This window comes from Macrobrachium nipponense, chromosome 9 (assembly GCF_015104395.2).
Source record: "Macrobrachium nipponense isolate FS-2020 chromosome 9, ASM1510439v2, whole genome shotgun sequence".
Lineage (NCBI taxonomy): Eukaryota > Metazoa > Arthropoda > Malacostraca > Decapoda > Palaemonidae > Macrobrachium > Macrobrachium nipponense.
In genome coordinates this window covers 66,085,185-66,111,805 of record NC_061110.1, presented here as the reverse complement: position 1 = coordinate 66,111,805, position 26,621 = coordinate 66,085,185, and the positions used below count along the sequence as shown (strand labels likewise).

Below are 26,621 nucleotides of genomic sequence, written 5' to 3'. Positions count from 1 at the left end.
CTCAGGTTTGTATTTTTAGGAAAAATACAATTTACTTTGAACAAATTGCGATTTTTCTTGGTTTGAATATTGGTTTGATGCTCAGGGCAAGAAAATTATCATACAGGACCTGCATGAAATCCTAATAAACAAATTTCTTCTACTTCCCACCTTTGAATTGTTAAACACTCCTTTTAAGACTTCTGGAACTTAGACAGATGGAAAACACAAGGTGTACCTATCAAGAGAAATTTCACTCTAATGCCTCTCAACTAACACCAAAGCCATCCTCCCCAGAGCAGGTGGACCTCCTGAAGAAGCACATGAGTTCTTGAGGCCTTAAACAGCCCCCACAGAAAAATAACATTATACTACCAAAACACTGATAGATACTTTACTCTACCAGGTCCTACATCAGTGATGACTGTGCCTCCAGCAAGAAGTTCCTAGTAGACAAGGGCGCTTTCAAGTCAATCCTTACTACAGCTCCTGGACAAGCAGTTTGTGCCTGGTGGCTGCCTAAAGAAAAAATATCGGTGGGACTTTATCACAAATCTCCATCTACCACTTTTCCGGCAACTAAACCATCTGTCTGGTTTTACAAAATATCCTGAGCTCAACCAAGAAGGTAGACTATGTTCCTTGGAGTGATACCAGACACCCTCTTTGCTTATATCATATACTGGTTGGATACACAGGGAAAGGGGATCACTTATGAAGAACTCAACCAGTTTCTGTTATCAACGTTCTCATTGTCACCACCAAGATGATCCCCTAGTCTGTTGAACACACCACTGGGGAAATATCATAAAAAACATCCTGGGAAGAACTTGAGCACACCCATGGTGAACCTGCTAAGAAGGTCGATGACTTGGTGGAGGGAACATATTGTCCACACCATGTGTGAGGCCAGAGGAGACCACAACAACAACCAAGATGACGAGCAAGCTAACTGTGCAAAAGCAGCTGTACAAATTTTGGCATGGAAGGTCCTTGCTGAGCATCTACCACCTCAAGTTTGGTAAGGTAGCCAGGAATTGTGTCCCACTTATAGCTGGAGAAGAAGAGCAGGGTGGCACCCAAGTAGATAACAGTGGCCACCACAACAACGACAGATTCTTGCCCACCAGTCTTCATTGCCAACTATGCCTTTGTCAGGAGGCTCCTGGCAGACACAGGTGCCTTCAGGTCCATACAACCCAGACTAGAGGGTGACTCTCAGTGACCACCAGAAACCCAGGTGCCCCTGAAGTTTTATAACCGAGTGGTTTCATGTCATTTTAAATTTTCTCAAAGACGAACCTGTGCTTTCACTGGGAGATCTCATCCCTGAGAGTCAGTGGGGTGCAACTCTTGAAAACTGCTGGTTCTGAGGCCGTGGCTTTTAATGATGAATCCTAATATGTCTACTCTGCTGCATTAACTTAATAGCTTCAGATCAACGTCCCTTTTAAGTAAAATCCATTCTTATGGTATGCAGCTCGCACCCTGTCATAGAATGTATGCATGAATTTATGTGTTTGTATAAATTGATAGCTCTCTTATATACAAAAGGATAAACAAAAACTGCTAATATACTACTGTATTTATCCATTCCCAAGCTGACAACTGTTTCATCAATTAACCAATGGTATTTTTCAGGGTTACACTAGATTTACAATAGAACTAAATTCTAACGAGGACATCCAAAAAAATTGAATTAAAAAGTTCTGAGTTTCACACTTCAGAGAAGGAAGATTAATAAATTTCCTTCAATATGAACTATGTTAGACGCTGATGGTCACCCTAGTGATGAGGAACATTGTCGCACTTAAGGGTCCAAGGAGTCTTTGATCAGCATGGTTTATAGAATGAAATTCAGAGGACAAAAAAGCTTTTCAATATGAATTGTGCTGGACACAGAGGTGCAGACTTCTTGTGGTCTCTCTGGAGCCATTAGATTCACAAAGAAGCAAATTGGTCTGCAACATTTGTCAATCTTCATTTTTCTGAACTGTGAAATTGGTGGTAAATTTTAATTTTGGAAACTTGTTTCTCAGCTCCCCCTCCCCCACCACACACAAAAAATTTACTGTACTCTCCTATATATTAGTATGTTATTACACTAAATCTAGTGCAACTTTAAAGATGGCCATAAATTAATTGTTGAAACGCTATCGGCTTGGGAATAAAAAAAAATAATATAACAGCATTGAAAGAGTTTATGCTTAGCCCTTCAAGACTTTAGTCTTGGAAGGATTGCCAGTAGGTTATAAATGACACATGTCCATTAGCACTTTGGGTAAAATAGAAGAGTATGGCAGAAAAGAAAATTCTCTCTCACATATATATATATATATATATATATATATATATATATATATATATATATATATATATATATATATATATATATATATATATATATATATATTATATAGGCATAAGAGAAACCTTTTAGAGGAAGAAGATCGAGAGGGAGAGAGAGAATTAGAAGGCGAGATAAAGTGAAGGAAGATATGGAGGGAGGAGGTTTGGTGGAGGATGATGCCTTAGCAGGCACACATCAGGCAAGTGACCCCTTAATGTAGGAATAATGGTCGGAAAGAAGATATATATATATATATATATATATATATATATATATATATATATATATATATATATATACAGTACAGTCCCCAATTATGCGAGAATTTGGTCAATCCACGGCCTTGCAGAATTGGAAATTCGCAGATTTCGAAAAACACCGTATGGGAATAATTTCATTTGGGCCAAGGCAAACGGCAACTCACCCAGTCAAACTTTTTTATACTACCCATTTTCAATACTTTCTATGTACTATACTGTAATTTTTCTAATATGAAATTGTTCTTATGTATAAATAAAACATTAAAAAGGTTTTAATAACTTGAAAAAGTTTAAAATTACACACAGGATGGTGAAAACTCCCACATGTAAACAATGCCACCATTACGGGTGCAAGTGTACTGTACGATACAGTCATTTCCTTTAAAAAACCTTTTGGATGGAATTTCCTCTACCTATCCTCTGCCAAAAAAACTTGAAACTCCTCTCTCTCATCCTCCGCGAAGAGTTCTCCTGCTGAAGGAAGGCTTTGTGAACAATTTGAGGTTATGGGGACTGGAGGATTATGCGTGTCTTCACTCCCGTTAGGCCTAACAAACTTGGTTATGAGCGCCTGTCTCAGTTTTTTTGTCTGACACTTTCACTATGTAATCGTTTTCATATAAATTTATTCTACAATAAAAAGGAACTGATGAAAATTCAAAATTTTATATGAAATGACAATTTCTTGAAAAGAAATGATAAAAATTCAAAATCCAACATGATCAAAGGCCAAAAGTTAGTCAAAAACAAGTTAACCTGGAAAATAATTCCTACTTCATGTTCAGCAATGATGGATTTCAAGTTGTCGACTGCTGCCAAAATGCAGGATTAGTGAAAGTTGCTCCTTCCTTCGTCTTTAACTTAAGGGCAAGCTTTTTAGTTTCGAAAAAATAGGTCTTCCCCTTCGACTTCTAGGCAGATGCATATATGATGCGGATGATCAGAATACACTTCGCAGATCTGAATTATACGTATGGCGATGATGATGATACCGATCATTCATACACACTGTGCTATGATGTCACAAATGCGTGAGGTGGAGCCTTCCATCTTAGCTAATGGTTGAGCAGAAGCCTTCAGCATACACTTCACAGATCTAAATAATACCTATGGCGATGACGATGATACCGATCATTCAGAATACACTTCACAGATCTGAATAATACATATGGCAATGATGATGATACCGATCATTCATACACACTGCGCTATATCCTATAATACCTCCATGATATAAACCCACATAAACAGCTTTTCTTTGAATAAAGTGTGGTACTGAAGAACTCAGGTGGTAAGCTTACCATAAAACGGTGTCTCTCCAGTGGAGGCTGTGCATAAGGAATGGCTCTAAATGCATAATATTTTCTCCCTTTCCTGATGGTATACTCTGTTGTTCCTCGCAAAACAGCTCCACCCGGCAGTGTGACGTCTACATCATTTGCTTCGACAGAACTTGATTTCAAGTACAATAAGATCAAACATATGTTCAGAAATGAAATCATGCTGTAATCTGAAATAAGAAATGAAAATAATTGATCAGGATTGTCCCAAATAAATTTAGCAATACTCAATCCCTAAAATAACACCTGAAGCATTAAGCCTGGGTCACACATTAGCGATTTCTGACTGCGAGTCTGGTAAAGGCTAGGTTTGGCGAGCAATCTCCTATAGTCGTGGGGGATGGGCTCCCCCCAAAAAAATGCCAGCTGATATCGACTCCATGACGACTTCCGCAATGAACCATTACAACAGCATTGCGCAAGTTGAGATGAGATTACGTATTTACGTAGTCGTACACACAAGTCACCGATGATTTAAGCCACACCCACATTTAACGGTTTTTACAGGACGACGAGTTTCGTGAAGACATGACGATTTTTGATGATTAATTAGCGATTTAGTTAGGTAATATTTCCGACTTACGTAACAGGATTGTACAGAGTAGTGAACATGGATACCACCATATATATATATATATATATATATATATATATATATATATATATATATATATATATATATATATACGTATATATCGAACTACAAATGTCCTTTAATATCTAATTCGCTCTACCTCGGAATTAATATATTTTCATATATGCTTAACCGAGGGGGAATTTATTAAGCGATAATAGAATTGGCGATCGACAGGTGCGAACCAGCGACCTCTCAATTCCAGGACTGGCAGTGAAGCCTTAAACCACCCCGAGACCGCGGTGTCAGCGTGGTTTAAGGCTTCACTGCCAGTCCTAGAATTGAGAGGTCGCTGATTCGCGCCTGTTGATCGCCAATTCTATTATCGCTTAATAAATTCCCCCTCGGTTAAGCATATATGAAAATATATTAATTCCAAGGTAGAGCAAATTGGATATTAAAGGACATTTGTAGTTCGATATATGTATATGAATCACGGTAATGGGATAGACTTATAATATATATATATATATATATATATATATATATATATATATATATATATATATATATATATAGATTTATATATATATATATAAATCTATATATATATATATATATATATATATATATATATATATATAGAATCTACTGGTCACTTTTTTACCAGGGTTATATATGCAATTGTAATAGCCACAATTACCCTCTTTCTAACTTCTTGAAGTTAATAGAGGGCATTGTGGCTATTACAATTGTGTGTGTGTGTATATATATTATATATATTTATATATAGTATATATATATATATATTATAATTATAATTATATATATATATATTATATATATATATATATATATATATATATGTATGTATGTATATATATGTGTGTGTGTATGTGTGTAAAGTCTAACTAAATCAAATTTCCATTTATCTCCCATAGATTCAGTGTTTCAGACCCCCATAAATCTTCTTCATGATCGTATCGATTCCTTGGTGTTGACCGCTTGTGTGTTGCACAACTTAATTTCTACATATAAAAAAAATCCTACTGCCATGAGTGAGGTCAATCGAGAGGACTCAGTGGCACATGAGGTCATCTTCGTGATTATGTAAACTTCCCTGCAGGCTTCGTTCATTGGCAGGGATCAATGATATAATAAAATGCCTTTTCATACTTCATAAAACACATTGAAAAACTAAATAAATTTCCTGAATAAAATTTGAAATTCAAAAATATTTATATAATTACCAAACATTTTCTTTTAAGTAGTATTCAGTGTCATATTTATATCTGAAGTTCATAAATTATATCAAGAATATCTACTGAAAATCTTTAATGCAATACATATTTTACTCAAAACAGAATATGCCTTTCATTTCTTATACTCCAGAGCGTGCTACTAAATTTAATTTGATTGCAATGAACTCATTAAAGAAAATCATGTTGAAACTGTAAATTTCGTGAATAAAAGTTAAACTTCATCTTTATTTATATTACCGAATATATTTTCATTTAAATTGTAGTCGTCATATTTAGTTATATCTGAAGTTCTCAAATTATATCAAGAATACAGAAAATCTTGAATCCAAAAAATATTTTACTCAAAATTGAAAACCGAGGCAGCTGTGGGTAATTAATTAAGCCCTTGAACTACATTTATAGGCTGCCGACGCACTTGACACATTCTGACTCACTGCGCACGTTGTGGGTTTGCCAAATACATGGCGTATGTTGTACTGAACGCCGTAACTAACCTTTGCTAGTAGTTACAACTTGCGTAATCAAATGCCGTAGGTCGAAAGGCCATTACAAAATTGTTGCGTGTTGTGCCATGACATTGGCGCAAAGTCGTCAAACTGGGGGACTTGGTTACAATTTATGCCGATTTGTGGCGATTTGGTTTTAATGAAAGAGTAGGAGTCGTAATGAAATCGCCAATGTCTGACCAAGGCTTTATATGCTACCCGCTTACCTTAACATGCCGCATGCACTCTTGTCTCTATTTCAAGATTTTGGTGTTGCATAGGAACAGAAGGAGTTCTCAATATATTTTCCTCTCCGAGGACAACTATTTATGGAGCAAACCTTGAACGCATACTGGTCTCCTTGAACAGGAAAATTCTCCTTTTACTTCTCTCTCCTAGCAAGCGGTAACTTACTTCACGTGTCAATTTTGGAGGGAAAAATGTATGGAGGGAAATTTGAACACATAAAAACATCAACTTTCATTACTGAAAAAATAAAAAGTGCAACTCAGTTGCACATTGCCAGACTAATTTTCTTGCATATACTTACACTAAGATACAATCAACTTAAAAAAAAAAAAAAAAAAAAAAAAAAAATAACTACTTTTGATAACATATCACAACTTAACTTCACATCCCACAATTTAACTGTTATATCCTACTAGAGCGACAGTATGACGTGAACGATGGATATTTATGCCCTCGGGCTGGTTCGAACTACAAGAATCATTTGGCCCACCAAGTACGTCAACGTTATGAGCAGAATCGTTATGAATATGATATCATAACAATGTTCTGAATAGCAGTATGTAATTGGGATACATTAAACTTAACATTAAAATCAGAAGTAGCAAGCAAGTGGACATAATTCTTACCTTGTCCTGGAATGTACACTTTCAAAAGACATTCACCAAACTCACGTTCAGCACTACCTAGGAACGTATTTATCTCATACTAAGTGGAGGAAAACCCAGTCTCCTTTAAGATACTCAACTATATCCTTTGATAAATAACTCCTTTGACTTCCTGAGTCTGACATCTGACTCTGCTATAAAAGGTCGAGGTGAGGACAGGTAACAAATGGCATTCCCCAAGAAAGGAACTATGTTGAGCATTAACACAAAAACTAGAAAAACTCTCCCACAATAACGATTAGCAAATTTTGAATGGTCATAAGCACCGCCTTCCCGCACATGCCTAAGCCCGGGAATCTACTGGTATCTTTGAACTATGTAATGCACCGGTACTGTCGTGAAAAACTAGTGCACGAGTTTTCCAAGACGTATCTCACCATCCATTCATTTCACACTTTTCAACGTAAGGCGAATTGTCAAATATCAGGCGGTCTGGCAGCTAAAGCAGAATGGTTCTGTTTTGTCAGTTTGCATTTATCAGTTATCGCCTCTCCTCCCTCATGGATTAATAACAGAATTATTGTTGTCTTGTAAATTATATGAGAAACAGAAGAATGCTTTCTTTTTGAAGAGAACAAATTCTCGGTAAAATTGACTAACCTGATCCGCTCGGGTATAAAACCAGGCCGGACCAAGGGCTCACCCTCTTACTTCTAATTAACGCAGATCAGGTAGCACCTCTTCCGGGTCTTGTATGTGGTGTAAAGGTGCGAACTTAGCCGTGAGGGAGGTGCAAATGACCAACATTATGTACAGTAAGTAATCATTCTTTCCTGTAGCCATTGTTGGGCTAATTGATGTTAACCTTTACTCACTTTGTTTAATCAACTTTCAGGAATGTGTTCCTATTTGTTTTAATGAAAGTTCGATTTAATTTAAGTAATTTTTCGGTCTTTGAGTGGTCGCGTGCCACGTTAATTTCTTCTAAATTCGGGGTGCTGTGACACCCAAGTTCACGCATTAATACTTTTGTCTTTTTGTTAACATTGATAAATTTTAGTTTTGTAATAAAATTATTAAAATCATCCATGTTTACCATTCGAGTTGTCCTTGTGCACGGGCCTCCCTCCATCTGGCACAAACCTAAAAAACAGTCACTATAACATTCGCGACATTTTGGTCCTTCATCTAACCGGATAGCCCTAAGGATCCAGTCAACGCCTTCTGTGTAACGAAAACGCAAAAGTTACTGTAGACTAGGTGCTCTTCAACAGAGCCTAATTTGTTTTTTACCCACGTTAGGGGCTACTTTGATGCAAGAGCCTGTGCCAGTGCAAGGCTAGCATAACCATTGTGTTCATGTTCATGAGTGAGACGCATGTTCAGTCGAATTTCTTTGTGTCGTTAGATTGATCTGCCAGGAACAGGCAGAAAAAGTGATCAAGAAATCATTAACATAACGTGAAGGGCGACGTCATTTCCTTTGTAACATTTAGAATTCATTGAGAAACTCAAAATGGCGGCCGCCTCCATAACGCAAATCGAGTCCATTGTAAGCTTTCTGACCAGCACGATCGGTCGTGCTAATACAAATCTCGTAAACTCATTAACTGTGAATGTTTATTAGAATTCGTTAGACAGAATTCAATCAGACGAGAAACAGTTATGAACGTTGTACGTGTTACACAGTCAAATTAATGTCATCACTCGAGAGTAAAGTCATTAGTGTCCTGGAAGATGCAGGACAAGTTGTAACCTTGTAATTGAGTCGTATCGGCACATTGACTAGCATAACGCAGCCAACAAGAAGTTTACCATATCTCAAAGAGCTACCCCTACCCACTTTTAAGGTGAAAAAAGCAAATTCGCCACATTTACTGAACTGTTAGATGCACATGTACATAGAAGACCTGATCAGACGATGTTGCTAAGTATACCTATTATTTAAGTTCATTAGAAGGAGAGTCGCTCAAGGTCACTAGTCATTCTGCATAGAAGGCTAGCCGATCTTTTTGTACCCAAGTGCAATTATGTTGACCTCAAGAATTTCCACATAGAACTAACTGTTTTAACTTCAATGTAGTACATGATTATACTGATCAGCAAAGATATATACACAGACATATCTATCTATCTATCTGTATCTATATATATATATATATATATATATATATTATTATATATATATATATATATATATATATATATATATATATATATATGTAATAACTTACATTATGAATAAGAATGTGTGTGAACATTCTTTAAAAGTAATGCATGTAAACATGAGACAGGCCAAAGGCCAAGGAGGTCATGCAGGAAACTCTGCCCAAAATCCTAGTATGTGAACATCTTACATAAGCAGGATGTATGTAGAACATCAACACGCCAACAATACCTTCTCTGGGAACCATTTTGGCTCTCACGACAACGAGAAGGTGTATGTGTCTTAACCTCAGTATGTTAGTTCATATGACTATATCTTTGATTAGGTTTGCTTCCCTATGATTTGTAAACGTATTGTATCAGACTTCCTCTACTCCTCTTAGTTCAAACATCTATTCAGAAACCTCTGCATTCTACCCAGGATGTAAATCTGGAAATAAAGTATATTTTGGATACTTTGTGCTTCCACTACTTACCCAATACTCACGATGGAAGTAAGAATTAAATATCAATGTAAGAGAATATCTTCAACAGTTCAACGGAGACATAACTGAGATGGAGTGAGAAATACTAACTGAAGTTTGCTAATGCAAACCAAAAGTACAACTCTGTGGCTCATTTGTAAATATGACGGAATCACTAACATATATATATATATATATATATATATATATATATATATATATATATATATATATTTATATATACATATATATATATATGTATTTATATATTCATATATATATATGTATATATACATATGTATATATATATATACATACGTATATATATATGTGTGTGTGTATATATACATATGTATATACATATATATACATACATATATATATAGTGATTCCGTCATATTTACAAATGAGCCACAGAGTTGTACTTTTGGTTTGCATTAGCAAACTTATAGGGTGTTTCGAAATTAGAGCCCCCCCGCCCCCCTCTAAACCATAAACTAAAATTGATATGGACCAAAAGAAAAGTAATTCAGAACAGGTATTCATTTAAGTATCTCTCTGAGTATTTAATATTTTGTGTGGCCTCCATCTGTCTGTACCACAGCCTGCATCCTTGCGGGGTATGATTTCAGCAAATTGCATAAAAGCTGAGACACAAACTCCATTTCCCTGAGGACTTTGGTCACCTCTCTTCGCAGGTCATCGAGGCTTGGTATACCATCATAGTTCACTGTACAAGCTTCAATACGATCCTTTAAGATACTACCAATGTTTTCACACACATCAAAGTCAGGGGAGCTACCTGGAAATTCACTTAACGAGAAGAAATCGATACCACTGTTTCGAAGCAACTCCTGTGTCTGAAGAGCCTTGAAAATTGGTGCCTTATCATGCAAAAATGTGACTTCTTCAACAGATAACACATTTCCAGGATTTCTGAGGAAAGGAAATACTCCACCTGTAAGCACAGTTTCTCTTAAGTATTCGCCATTCCATGACTGTCCTTTATCTGTGATGGTCCACATTAACCAGTTTGCTGTGAAACAGAGAAAAATTCCCAAACATTCAGGAAATTTCCCAACTTGGCAATAGCACATATCATCGCTGATATCACCCAACTTTGCAGCCCAAATGATCTTTTTATGATTTTGGCTTCCTGACTGTGTAAATGAAGAATTCATCTGATGCGGCAACATGGAGAAAGTCAGTTTCATCCCACTCTTTAAGAAATGAACCACAAAACCACGCATGGTCTTCTCTCTGTTGTCGAGTGATGTTGGGCTTGCTGATAACATGAAATGGTTTGATACCAGATTTGTTCAACTCATGATATACAGCACTATATCTTCTCTTCTTTCCCCTTTTTGTTTCTAGTTCAAACGCCAATTTACGTAAAGACTTTCTTGGTCTACCCACTGCCTCAGCTATGATGTCTTTTGACTCCTGAGAAAGTACTTCAGGCCTTCGAAGATTCTCACTCTTTTCACAATGATAGTCATATGGATTTTTGTTCCAGTTTCTTTTACCAAAGGATTCACCTCTTCAAATGTAGTGAAATTATATTCTCCGACTGCTCAAAATGGTCCACAGCACATAATTTTCTTTAAGGCAACAACAGTAGGAATTTTAGGCACTGGAATTAAATTACAAAACAAGAAATCAATTTGGTTACCTTAAATCTCGCTGGTAGTCACCTAATGCAGAGACGAGAACTAACCTAGCATTCTTATATAACTCCCCTATATGTACACATTTGGCCAAACATAAGATACTTAGCTAGTTTGATGTCTTCATGAAGATAGGTACAGGAAGTAATTACACAATATAACTAATACAGAATGGCAGTGCTCGCCCGGCTTAAATTGTCATGTGTGCACAGTAACCCGGACACCAGCACATTACGCCAACGTTAAGGTGGGAAAAAGTGTGGAGTGAAACTCTTGTCACATTTGCGAAATACGGGCGAAAAAATATCACTTACAATTAAAAATTAGTAATTATTAATTAATAAATCACAAAATCTACAGTAAATTTAATGATAAAGAAATTAACACTTTTCTTTTAATGGAAATGGAAATTAAATGTGTCATTTTATGACATTCTCAGGCCAAGCCCCAAAAAACATAAGCAACAAAAAAGATGATTTCTCACATAAGAATTAAACTTAACTTACAGAGCTCCTTGTTTTATGAGCTCTCTCCTCTCTAGTGTAGCTCTAGTTTTGCTAACACTTTGAGGACGTGTTTTAATTATTTGACCAGGGGGACGTGGCATTTCAGAACTATGAACATCAGTATTCACATTATTATCAAGATTACCTATAAGTTCCTCATTCACTAGTTCAATAACTTCTAAAGGTACAAGCTTTTCAATCAGGTCGAAGCTCAACAATTCTACCTAAAGGCCACTCACTTTTTGGAGATTCAACTTAGACCAAATCAACATCCCCCAACGTTAAGATTATTAAATTCCCTAGCTCTATCAGAACCATAATGACGTTCTCTTAATAAAATTATATATTCATTCTTCCAGACCTTCTCAAACTTGGAAATGATACAAGACAATAAGGAAAATTGCTTATTCAATTGATCGTGGTCCATGTAAGATCAGATTCATCCTCTAAAACTACGGTGGCATAGCTTCAATCGATCTGCCATATAGGAGAAGTGAAGGTGACAAGGGTTCTGGAGACATCCTATCACTGTTGATATAAGTGAGCGGTCTATTATTAACACGAGATTGAATCTCAACACCACAGTCTGAAGTTCATCTAAACTCTTATGATACAAAACCTTTTGCAACCAATTCTTAACAACCTTAATCATCCTCTCATACAAGCCACCATGACAAGGTGCTCTGGGAGCGATGAATTTCCAAACAATACCACGATTACTAAAATATTCTCGTATTTGAGGATCACTACATATTTCCTCAAGAAACTTGGCAGTTGCTTTAAAGTTTGTCCCATTATCTGAAATTATTTGTTTGGGAACACAAAACCTACGAAAAATTAATAAGAATGATTCTGTTGTCATATCTAAAGCCACATCTAGGTGAACTGCTCTTGTAGCTGTACAAGTAAACAATCAGATATAAACCTTCCTTGGCTCACTATCTTTAGTCTTTGTAATGACAATAGGCCCAGAATAATCAACACCTAAATTCTCAAATGGTCTGTTGAAAACACTCTATGTAAAAGTAAAGAAGGGGGACCAGGGTAAACACAGGGTTTACCTTCAACTTTCCTGCAGATAATACATTTTCTAATCACTTTGCGTACTGCTTGCCTTCCCTTGGGGATCCAAAGTTGTCGACGAATAGTAGCAAGAGTTTCCTGTACTCCTCCATGTAAATTATATCTATGTGCCTTTAGAATGAAAAGGTATGTTAAATGTTCTCCTGATGGCGACCTCTTGACCTCATCAGTCCAATGAATGGATCAAAATACAGATCTAAATCTTTAATCAAATCAGAACATTTAACAGACAAGCTATGTGGTTTCTGCAAAAGATCAGCCAATAAACTGCTGGATCTGGTAAAGTTATCTTTGACACTCGATTGGGTGATATCTTGAGTAACAATTTTTTCAGAAACTGAAATACATATTTCGTTATCATGAAAATCTCCTCCAAAGAAGAACATTCTCTAACTTCAAACAAACATTCAACCTTAACTGGATCAATTTGTCTCCCCGCTGTTATCTCATAAACTACAACTTCATCCTTTTGACTTGGCCACAAACTTTCATATGGTAGCCAAGAAGGACCTTTAAACCATAAAGAATTTGACATTAAGTCTTCAACTTCAACTCCACGAGTCACTAAGTCAGCAGGATTTTCTCCAGTAGACACATGAAATATTTGATAATTGGCTGACACTTCTCTGATCTCAGCCACCCTGTTCTTGACATTAAGTAATTTTGGAATTATCGTTTCTGACCCATTCAATAGCAGCCTTATTATCAGACCAAATTGCAGTTCTTGAAATATTAATATCGCTTAAAACTTTGTGAATGTAGTTGGCTAATTTAGTTCTTAACCAAATTTTTCAGTTCCAATTGTGGAAGAGTTTTTGTTTTAAGGGGGGCAACCTTAGCTTTCGCCATAACAAGATTACGTTCTCCATTTCCTACCAAATAGGCTGCACAACCAAAAGTTTTGGTTGAGCTGTCACAAAATATGTGCAAAACATAGTTTATTCCATGAGTTGCAACTTTGCGAGGTACTGAAAATTCACTAAGTGCCTTGAACTCTTCATATAATTCCATCCAACTGCTTAAAAATTCTTTACCTAATGGATTATTCCAGGAGTCATTAGTCCTCCAAGCAGCTTGAATAAGGATTTTATCCTTTACGATTACTGGACAAAGGAATCCTAGTGCATCAAAAACAGTTGAGAGCAAACTAAGTAAATTGCATTTTGTGATTACTTCAGGTACAAATATTTTAGCCAACTTCAGACTAAGCATGTCTGAGTTGACATCTCAATTCAATCCAAGAACTGAAGTAGTGGTAGGAACAACATAACAACTGTTATCTTCTTAGACTTTAGTTTTAAGTTTCTCATTGTTAGTTACCCAAGTCCTGAGTGGCACATTGGCACTCCTCAGTTGCTAGTTAGCCTCAGCATAAAATTCTAACAATTTTATTTCATTAGACATACTACCCTGAAGATTATCAACATAAAAGGATTTAGCAATCAAATTCTTAAAGGGGCTACTTGACCTACTCAAATGATAGTAAAGTATTGCCATCAACAAAAATGGAGATGATGTGCTACCAAACAGCACACTACCAAATCTATAAGTGTCTAAACCTGCTTCTGGGTTCTGCGGATCTCGGAACCACAGAAACCTAACAAAATCTCGATCAACATTCTGCATGCCTACCCGCAAAAAGGCCTTGCTAATATCTGCACTAAATACAAAATCATTGACTCTAAACTTTAACAAAACATCACCTAACTTCTCTGTTGGGGAGGATCCCTTGATTAAACAATCATTGAGAGAAGGATTATCCTTTCCATCTCGAGCACTGCAATTATAAACTATCCTTAAGGGGTAGTGTCCGAATCTTTAAGCCCCCCATGATATGGAATATAATGTGTATTAGCACCAGCTACTGCATCAGGAACTTTCTCAATATATTTCTGTTTAACTGACCCTGGACGATATTATGGTATGTATCCAAACGTCTAGAAACCTTGGAAAAATTTTTCCTTGATGTATACACTTGACCTAAAGCCATTCTATAGTTTTTGGGCAAAAGAGGGCAATTTTCTTTCCAGGGAAAACGAACAAAATACTGTCCACTTTGATACTCAACACTATTGACATACCTTTTGTAAACACGATCATCTTCTACAGATGGAGCAGTTGGATTGATGCCTATCGATTCTAATTCCCATGATTTATGAACTTGTTCATTATTCTCTTCAATGAATCGCTAACGTGAAGAGGAGAAATATTAGCAGTAATCTGCAAACAACAACATTTGTCTTAATGGAAGTTTCCAGGTTAATAGAAAATTGTGAGGAAATCTTACCAAATGGAATGTAACCACCAGGTGTCTCAAACAATTTAACACCTTCATACTTGGTAACACCACCAACAAAATCAGCAAAATGATCAGAACCCACAATTAATTCAATCCCCGAGAGTGTGTCGAATGAAATTTCATCTGGAGTTTTAATCCCTTTACCCTGCAGCATTTGATAAACCTTATACATGCCTGGTGCAGAAATACTACTTGGTAACTCGTCAACAATTACAACTCTCATCTTCTTAAGGGTAGGCTCCACTTTGGAGGGGTGCCGATCGTAAAAATATTTGCCAAAAATGCACTAATCAAGACAGGCTAATGAATTTATCAGGCATTATTTGCACTATAATAACGCATATTCTCTGAGTTTTATCATCCTACAGGGAAAATAAATGATTTTATGAAAAAAAATGTGAAATTCAGGGCCCCTTGTACTAAAGGTTATTTGGTGATCGGTGAGAAACTACAGTCTTGAATAGAAATTCGGTCTGACAGAATGTTGGTATATCCCCCTAGAACATGCACATAAAGTATTATCAAAATAGAACAGTAAGTAAGCACGTAATAACAAAAAAAAGAGCAACAACTTCAGGTAAGTTCAGCGAAAGCCCCGCCGAAAATAAGAGACTATAGTTAGGAAGAAATATTCAGAAAAAATTCAAACCTCGATTTAGGGACAAATTCTTCAGAAGAGATTGTAGTTATTATGTCACTTGATAGCCTAAAACATCTAAAAATTATATTATGTAGGACAATCAAAGAAATACCCCCCCCCCCCCTTCCCGAAAAAACCAAAACCAGAGAAAAAAGCGATTTTTTCTGAGGACAAGAAACTTGAAAAATTAGTTTAGATACCCCTAAAATGGTTTTCTGAGATGAAACTACTCGTAGAAAACGTAGAAAAGACATCGACCAATTTAGAGGGATACTATAATATTTTTTTTTATATTTGCGATTTCCATATTTATCGGCTGCGCTTTCGCTTCAGTTGTTGCTCTCTTTTTTTTTGTTGTTACGTGCTTATTTACTGTTATATTTTGATAATGATTTATGTGCATGTTCCAAGGGGATATACCAACATTCTGTCAGACCGAATTTCTATTCAAGACTGTAGTTTCTCACCGATCACCAAATGACCTTCAGTACAATGGGCCCTGAATTTCACATTTTTTTTTCATAAAATCATTTATTTTCCCTGTAGGATGATAAAACTCACAGAGAATATGCGTTATTATAGTGCTAATAATGCTGATGATAAATTCATTAGCCTGTCTTGATTAGTGTATTTTTGGCAAATATTTTTACGATCGGCACCCCTCCAAAGTGGAGACTACCCAGCTCCTACTTAAAGAAACTAGAGGTGTCATAATATAAAATTCTCCCTCCTTTGGCTGGGACTGAAAACCTTGCAAAACAAGTTGTTGACTCTCAACAGTCTTTAGCTGTAGTGCCGTAGCTAACTTGGAAGTAATAAATGAAATCTGCGATCCAGAATCGAAAAAGCTGCGAACATACTGTGACTTGGAATTATCATTATTAGATACCTTGACCTGAGCCGTAGCTAAAGCAGAAGAATATTTGGACCCAGCACTCTTTGTACTTGAAACTACAATCTTAACTTCAATGTTTGCAGTACTGTTAACTTGCTTACCTGACTTTACAGTACCATCTGATTTCACCTCACTTTGCAACTTGCCTCCAAAATTGCTGTAGTAAAAAACTTCATTATGATTAGTCTTCTTGCAGACAAAGCATTTAACAGGCTGCAAACACCTGCCATTATGCTTATTTCTTAAACGTCTAGAACACTGTTCCATATCTATCAGCCTATTTCTTCGGGAAGTTGCATCAGCATACTTTGAGCACCGTCTGGCTCTGTGACTATCTGATGAACTCAATAAACATTGGTTTTTAGAAGCTGCTTCAACTGAATAAGTTCCAATCTGAGTCTTATCTGTAAATACCTGCCGTGTCTGGTTGGAGAACTTCACTTTATCTCTAACTTGAGATTTGCCACTATCCTGTGGAAATTTATCACTATCAGACTGTAATTTACCATTATTTGGCATCCTATCAAGAAATTCAAGGTGGTCGGCAAGACCTGTGCTGATTTGATCAACTATAAAATATTTAGTCAGGCAACTTGCTCTGTAACAGAACAGCAATAAGCCAATGAGAAGACTGTAAATCAGTAACATAGTCTTCATAATTCTTTCAAAATCCCGCTTAAACTGCTCCAATTCCTTAGCAGTATTCTTAGGCTTAACCATATTGAACAACTGAAGCACTGTTTGTTTTACCTTCTCTGGGTTAGCAAATCTATCTTGCAAAGCTCCAATAGCATCATCATATTCTTGGTCTGTGACCTGAAATCCTGAGACAACTAACACTGCTTTACCTTTCAAACATGACTTAAGGTGTGTCATTTTCAATACCTTGTCCATATCCTTACGATCATGAACTAATGAACAGACACTGTCCCACCAAGTTTGCCATTCTTTTACCCTTCCATCAAAGCGTTAATCTTTACTTCAGGTAAACGAACCCTGGCACACTGTTGTGTTGGAACAGGATTGGAAATTCCAGGAACTGCACTCTATAGTTGATCTAAAACATCTAATAATTTATTGGTCTCTGTATAATATAAAACTTCATATTGAGCATGATTCTTCTCAAGTACATCAAACTCATCAGTCAAAGAATCTCTCTCGGAGATACGTATATTGATCCCATACATCCAAATATTTGTTCCATCGACTTTGTAACGTTTCCACATTGGATTTTACAGTCATCAATGTTGGACTAGCTACACCAATAGCTGCTGTAGCACTATGTAGCGCTCTAGTAACAGCTCCCTTGAACCCATTAAGTGAGCGATCAGTAATCTTGAAATTTGCCATGATACAACTAAACGAAAAATGATTCACTAGCAAATTGTAACTTCAATATGGATCATAAATAAATTTCAGATACCTGTTAGCAACAGCAAATTGCTAGCTGTAAGATAGTCTAATCAGTAGGCAAAACCAAGAGCTAAATCTAAGAGGCTAAACAAGCCAAACCAAAAGGCTTACAAAGCCATCAGCAAAAGACTGACCATAGTCAAAATGGGCTAAAAGCCAAATCCAAAGGCTGTTACAAATAGCCAAACCAAAAGGCTAACAATGCCAACAGCAAAAGACTGACCGTACAGTCAAAATGGGCAAAAAGCCAAATCCAAAGGCTGTTACAAATAGCCAAAAACCTTACGCTAGCAAAGCCAACAACAAAAAACTGACAATACAATCAAATGGGCTAAAAGCCAAACACAAAGACTTACAATAGCCAAAAACCTTAGGCTAGCCTTGGCAAATTCCACAAATAAATGTGCAGCTCACAACAAAGTTCAAATAAGGTTAGGCTCAAACTCACTAGGCCACCCTAAATAAAATGTAATACACAAATACATTAACTTGGAAATAAATGTTAGCATAAATTCCAAATTGGTTAATAGCTAATACTCAAATTCTCAAAATTTTGTCTTCCAAATACAACCCAGAAAACAAATAAATATGCCTTATAGTAATAATGTAACAAATTTCTATGCAATTTGCATAAACATAATGAGCAGGCTATACATCAAATTATTAGGTAGGTCTGAAAATTGGAGACAAAAATACTAAAGAGTAAAATTGGGCTAACTTCCAAGTTACTGAAATGTAAGGGGGAAACACCACAGTGGATCCATCATCATCGCGTGGATCAGCCTTATTCACTCGATATTTAATTGGTGAAACAAGAATACAATTAGATCTTTAAGCACACCATTCAAAAGATTGAAGTTTCGTCAACATTATGTGATATATGAAAGCGCCATACGACTGAGGTGCCATTCATAACCGCAAAGGATCCAACATCTTTCTCAGCCTTCTCAGCACTTACTTGAATATTAGCGTATATATGTAACGTTTATTGATCCTACTCGAGATTGCAGTTGTAATCAGCACACTAAAACAACATTTTGTTGCCTATATTAGTGAAAGTATGAAACTTCTTATTCCCGGGGTCATGGTTTGAACTGAAATTCAATTTTACCTTTTAATTGGTGGTTTTATCCTTACTGCCATCACAATTGAAACTCCAGTGCTTATTTGATAGTAATTATACATGTTTTGGTCTTAATTCACTCCAAATTGCACTTGAACTACGTTGCGGTTCCTGGTTCCTAAGCATTCACTCCACAACCACAGTTGCGGACAGCAGACGACTACACGGTTTATGAGGTGCAAAGTTTTAGGGGGAACAACCGACTGGACTAGCGGATCCAGTTTCCACTCCGTGTGAAGCCAGCCTCTGAAAAAGAACTTTAACACATCCTGACACCGGAAATGGGCACCAGTCATGAGTTGTTGGTGGTGAGAGCAACAGCTCGAGACCTCTACTATCCTTTCAAAGTATTTTCTCCAAAGTTAGAGATTAGGGTCATATTTTAAGATTAAACAGAGGTTAATGAAAGTTTGGCCATGCACAGTGCAAACATACCTCCATGACACTTTCGAAATTTTTACTTACAGCTCCGAATATTTAAAAGATTGACACCATCTCGATGTTTGCGGAGTCGCTTGTGTCAATAAACTTCCCATTCCATGTGCTAAATCCGCACACCACTTGTACCCATAAACGCTGGGGCACCTTCTTCACAAAAATCGTAAACAATGACTTCCAACCTCGACTTATCCAAGGGAACTATGATTTTTGGTAGAAGAAGAAGAAGTGTGCACTAGATAATTATTTAATTCATGGAAACAGTTTGTAAATGCATCGGTGTATGTGTAACGCTCCACTACATAGGCAATGATGAGTCATTTTGCTGTCTGCTCATATCTACCTTAGAAATATCTGTAATTTTTCGGGGTTAATTTGGTTGCAAAAAAGGGATAATAGACATGAATTAAATAAACATTTTGAAGTAACATAGTAAAGTTAAGCTAAATAATGCGCAACTGTGTTTGTGGGGTGAGCGCTTAAGAACCAGGAACAGCAACGTAGTTTAAGTGTAACTTGGAGTGAATTGAGACCAAAACGTGTTTAATTACAATCAAATAAGCACTGTGGAGTTTCATTTGTGATGGCATTAAGGATAAAACCACCGATTAAAAGGTAAAAATGAATTTCAGTTCAAACCATGACCCCGGGAATAAGAAGTTTCATACTTTCACTAATATAGGCATCAAAATGTTGTTTTATTGTGCTGATTACAACTGCAATCTTGAGTGAGATCAATAAACATTACATATATCGCTAACATTGTTCAAATGAAGGCTGGGAAAGATGGTGGCTCCGCTGCGCTTACGAACGGCACCTCACGTGGGTGCCGCTATATTGGATTTCAAAACTGCCTTGAAAACATATTTTACAAAGACCTCACATGCTTATTTTAGTTCGTATGGCGCTTTTATATATCACATTATGTTGACGAAACTTAAATCTTTTGAATGGTATGCTTAAAGATGTAATTGTATTCTTGTTTCACCAATTAAATATCCAGTGAATAAGGCCGATCCGCGCGATGATGGATCCACTGTGGTGTTTCCCTCTATTCCCTTAATTGTTTACTTTACTAATTATTTAGTTTAACTTCACTTTGTTACTTCAAAATGTTTATTTAATTCATGTCTATTATCCCTTTTTTGCAACCAAATTAACCCCGCCAATTTAGTGGAGTTTCTCACATATGCCGATGCATTTACAAACTGTTTCCATGAATTCTAGTTGTCATAGTAATGCAATAATGATAAAATTGCTCCAATATGTATATATACTATAAATAGCTACACTAATTTCACTTATTTCGAACAACGCCGTAGGTACTATTCACAGCAAAACTGTTGATATTTGAATCGGGAATCTATTTACTTTTTTAACAACAAATATTTTCAAATTAATAATCATGAATATGTAAAAAATTTATGCAATTCATGACCTTATACTGCCGTTTAACTATTTATTTAAATAATTATCTAGCGCCCGCTTCTTCTTCTTCTACTAAAAATCGTAGTTTCCTTGGATAAGCCGCGGTTGGTGTCACTGTTGACAATTGTTGTGAAGAAAGTGCCCAGCGTCTATGGGTACAAGTGGTGTGCGGATTTAGCACATGGAATGTTAAGTTTATTGAAACAAGCGACTCCGCAAACATCGAGATGACGTCAATCTTCTAAATTGTTGGTGTTAGCCTATAAGTGAAAATTTTGAAAGCGTCATGGAGGTATGTTTGCACTGCGCATGGCTAGACTTTCATTAACCTCTGTTTAATCTTAAAATATGACCTTAATTTCTAACTTTGGAGAAAATACTTACTTCGAAAGGATAGTAGAGGTCTTGAGCTGTTGCTCTCACCACCAATGATTCGTGACTGATGCCCATCTCCGGTGTCAGGACTCAGGACGTGTTAAAGTACTTTTCCGAAGGGTGGATCCACACGCGGTGAAAACTGGATCGGCTGGTCCAGTCGGTTGTTCCACCTATGCTAGGTAAACACAAGTTATGACCGAATCCGAATAATAACGAAATCGTACCCTAGCCTATATGATGTAAACAAGGTTGGGCTCTGCCATAACGATAACCGCAGAATGGTTCATGCAAACGAGAACCAAGAACCGGGAAACGTTAGGCTATGACGATCGCGGATCTGTTTCGAAAGGACCAGAAAAAATTATTACTGTGGTGAAATTATATTCTTCGATTGCTCAAAATGGTCCACAGCACATAATTTTCTTTAACAAGTCAACAACGGTATGAATTTTAAGCACTTTAATTAAATTGCAAAACAAGAAATCAATTTGTGTTTACCTTAAATCTCACTGGTAGTCGGCTATCGCAAAGAGACGAGAACTAACCTAGCGTTTTTAAATAACTCCCCTCTACACATTGGCCAAACATCCAAATTAACTTATATAAAATACTTTGCTAGTTCCATGTCTTGATGAAGATGGGTAATGGAAGTAATTACATAATATAACTAATACAGAATGGCAGTGCTCGCCCCCTTAAATTGTCATATGTACACAGAAACACGGACACCAACCATTACGCCAACGATACATTACCCTACCTTGGCTCTGAAATTACCCTACTTTACTTGCCATTGCCCTATGCCTGGCCTTAAGATGTAAGAATTAAAAAAGAATATTGTACAATAGTTATTTTATTCACCACCCACATTTTTGAAGTCATACATTGAATCATTATGTAGTTCAATAAGCTCAGTTGTAACATTTTTAGTTCTGCAGTCTTCCTCTCTACCTTTCATCGCTGACTTGGTAACTAAAATGGCATTCAGTAGTTCAGGCCCATTTTATTTTATTTTATTTTTGTCTTGGTATCAGTTAGAAAGGAAAATTTTCTTTCTGTGTCTGCATTTGAGTGAGGAAGAGTGAAAACTAATTTTGCCAAAGCAACCAAATTTTTAAACACGGCGCATCATCACAATTCTTTATATTGATAAGGAAACCCCAAAATTCAATGTTAGATTTCAATTTCAGTTCTTTAATTTCCGTCTCATCGAAATTGAGAGGCAGCTTTCGCCATTCATCTATATTACTATCATCATGTAACAAATGCTTATATTTATCTTTGAGAAGCCAAAGAGATGAAAGTCGGTTTTTACTGTTAAAGTCAAGTGCTACTGTAGGTTCAATAAATTCTAGCTCTCGAAAAAATGGATCATTTAAAGGCAGCATCCTCTTTATCTCCTCAAAAGCTGTCATATAAAATGACAAACATCTCGTTTTGAACTCTTTGCCATCAGAAGAATTAAGGTCCTCTTGTATGATTATTTCTAAGCAGTTTTTTCCCAGATGAATTTCAGGTAAAGGTAAAATTTGTTCCATAATGGATCAACAAACAGATCTCGAAATTACCCTACGTTTTTCCCACATTTTGGGACAATACCCAATTACCCTACAGACCTGGATATCAGTTTGAATTACCCTCCGCGTAGGGTAATTACCCCACGGCTGGGAACACTGACGATAAGGCGGGAAAAAAAGTATAGGGAAACTCGTCACATTTGCGAAGTACGGGCGAAAAAATATCACTTGCATTTAAAAATAATTGGTAATTATTAATTAGTAAATCACAAAATCTACAGTAAATTAAATAATAAAGAAATTAACACTTCTTTTAATGGAAATTAAATGAGTCATTTTATAACATTCGATGTATTGAGCTATCCAGGAACGTGAAATGAGGATGCGCCAGCATCCCTGCTGGCCTCTCTGAAGGTTTTAGCCCGGATTCGTTCAATCCACTGATTTCCTCCGTGTCGTTAGCCATGGTTGTATCTAACTCCGTCACTCAGTCTGAAAATACAAGAAATGTAAAATGAAAAATAGCTTAATAGAAACTTAAGCTAATGTACTTGGAGATAGGCTATAGCAGAAAGCTTCATAACTTTCCATATATATATATATATATATATATATATATATATATATATATATATATATATATATATATATATACAGTACACAGTAGAACGATCCACTACAACGGTCTGTTCAATTAGCGCAATAACCATGGGTGACAACTAGATCCAGTTGTACAGCACAACTACTTTGCAACCCTCAGCTTCACATATTGTAAATGCAAAGCAGATCTCACACAGAACAAAGAAACAGATAGGTTAAGTAACGATCACACAACACGTTAACTCCACCACCGACGTACGACACGCCTACCAAGGAAAAAATAAAAAATAAAAACCGCGTTTACAACACTCCTCACGAACGCAACCCAACTGCGACACAATCACTTGCTACTGCTACCAACATTTCCCCTAACACGTAAAGATGACAACATACCTACTAAGTGAACAATCCCGAAACAAGCGAGAGAAGACCAAATACGCTAGAAAATAGGGCTTCAAAACTGAAATACGGTTCTACTACAGCGAGAAAAAGTTGTAACTGCATTACAACAACAATGAATCCCCATGTAGCTTACAAGACAAACCCTAAGCTACCTAACTTGGGTAAGAACACAGAAACTGTTTTAATTCATACATTATCAAAAGCTTGAAAGATTATATCGGGATTGTCCCAAATGAATTTAGCAACACCCAATCCCTGAAATAAGACATGAAGCATATGCTACCCGCTTACCTTAACAGGCAGCATGCAATCTTGTCTTTATTTCTAGATTTTGGTGGTCTCCCTAACCAGGAAAATTCTCTTATTGCTTCTCTCTCCTAGCAAGCAGTAACTTGCTTCATGTGTCAATACTGGAGGGGAAAAATGTATGGAGGGAATTTGAACACAAAAAAAATATCAACTTACATTACTAAGGAGAAAAGGGACAAGAATACAGAATATACTTTACAAAACTTACTTACAGTTTCATAAATTTTATCCAAAGTGAAACGTAGAGTGGACTGCATCAATGCAGCAACGCTTGTTGATTTTTCAAAACCCATCCCCCTTTGAGAGAGAAGTCTTAAATTAAGTTTGAATTACCAATTTTTTTTTCACAATCGCTAAGGGTGAAGAATGAGGATCAATGATATAATTTTGATATTCATCATTCTGAAATGACGACAATACACATGATTAAGACCTACCCTTCTTGGACACAAGTCTCGTAGTCTAAACAGATAAAAACTTGACCACTTAATAAACATTCACCTACTGGTTACAACTTCACTTTTCCGACTGGGATGAGTATGAACTGATAATGCTTCACTCTCATCTCTCAAGACACGTGTCCTATTATCTGCTCACTGATAAGCATCTCAGACACCATTGTGAAGGCTCACTCCTAGTTTTGATCTTCATAAGAACTAAAAATTAGTATTAAAAAATGTGATTAGCAGTATTCCTAACGACTGGATCTCATTATCATTAAACCATTATCGATAATAAAGTACCATACTAGCATTCTACAGCTTCATGCTATGCGTACTAATTATATGCTATTATTGAATACTAATTGTATAAGTGAGAGTAAATCAAACATTACAAAAATAAGAATACGTCTCAAAATATTCAAAAATAGTGAAACAATTTCATAGAAAATGCGCACAGACTTCATTAAACCAACTTCTTGAGACCTCGCGGCAATTTCTAGTCATGATTTATATAGAATTCGTTCCCTTGTCATATCAGCTTATTCCTGGAGATAACAACAAAAACCAAGCAGATGCGCAGAGGGTTATCAACGGTAAACAATTGGCATTTCTCAAATAACTCATTAGAACTGTAATTACTAAACTTGAATTATGTGGAGAGTTACGGAAACATACTTTACATTATGTAATGGAATGTAATAAATTATCAGAGTTTCGTAAACCCAGAATAGACGATGTAACAAATCAAGTACAGTATGTTATTTTCTGAAAAATGACGTGTTCCAAAATTTTAAAGAAATTTCCTTCTTTATGTTGGAATAAATAATTGAAAGAAATTTGCCTGTCCTTTAGTATGATTTTGTTTAACTTGATTTTTGGTACCCTTTCTTAACATTTTTCTTTTAATATAACGTTTACTTTTGTTATATTCGTTTTGTATAAATTGGGTTAAAAATTCTTCTCATGTAAAATATTTGCTTTCATTGCTGTTTTCTTTTTATTTTTTATCTATTTTTATTTACTTATTTATTTTTGCCTGGAATCTTTTGAACTTTGTAGATGGGTTATGCTACATCAAGTGCATTTATTTTTAGTAAGACAAATATCGATACTTTTGTGACTGCAGTGCGTAAGTCTTGCCGTCATTACTTGGGTGCAAAGAAATAAAAGTTAAAATTATATTCAATTTACTAATGCTTTACTAATTCTATTCGGAAGGCAGAAATGTTCTGAAGTACCTAAAGTACAAAGCAGAAGCTTAGAACTAACAAGAGTAGAATGGAAGATTCAAAGAATAATTCCACCAGATATTGTTATCTGTTTCCTCAAAAAATTCCTAAGAAAACACATTCTTTGTGCACACCACTCAAATTAGAATAACAGCATTATGGCTCCTCTGAAGCCTTTTGCATCAGTGTATTGTAATTATTTTTTTGTTTCCCATTAATTAATTCTTTTCTGAAATTTTGTTATCCTCTAGTTCTTCAAGTTGTGTGATTTGGACATATTTAGAAGAGCTTGATCTTCACACTGAATCCCATTTTGTCAATATCTTAAAGGCTGGACTCCAGAGCTTTTCAGTCGTATGGTGTACCGCAACCCTAGCTCATACCTTCCTAAATCGAAATGGTATTTCATTTGAATATGCATAATTGTTCTCAATAGGTTAATTTCCGAAAGATCCTGTACCTACAGCTTTCAAGCAACCACTTGGCAACCAGTCTACTCTGGATATACATAAAGCAC

General features: G+C 36.1%; 1 protein-coding gene across 6 annotated transcripts in view; it reads right to left on the bottom strand.

Annotated features, from left to right (window-relative positions):
- The window catches only part of LOC135218644 (cocaine esterase-like), a 150,643-nt gene extending 125,657 nt beyond the window's left edge, over nt 1-24,986 (bottom strand). The window contains exons 1-3 of one of the 6 annotated variants that reach the window (XM_064255090.1): nt 24,870-24,924; nt 15,072-15,210; nt 3,891-4,099 (exon numbers count right to left, since the gene is read on the bottom strand). In XM_064255090.1, coding sequence (XP_064111160.1) covers nt 3,891-4,099; nt 15,072-15,090 — 228 coding nt within the window. In that variant the 5' untranslated portion in view covers nt 15,091-15,210; nt 24,870-24,924. Of the gene's footprint in view, nt 1-3,890; nt 4,100-15,071; nt 15,211-22,102; nt 22,300-24,414; nt 24,447-24,869 lie in introns of those variants that run through there. The other 5 variants (XM_064255085.1, XM_064255086.1, XM_064255087.1 and 2 more) reach the window with 5 other exon arrangements.
- Nucleotides 24,987-26,621: the final 1,635 nt, after the last annotated feature.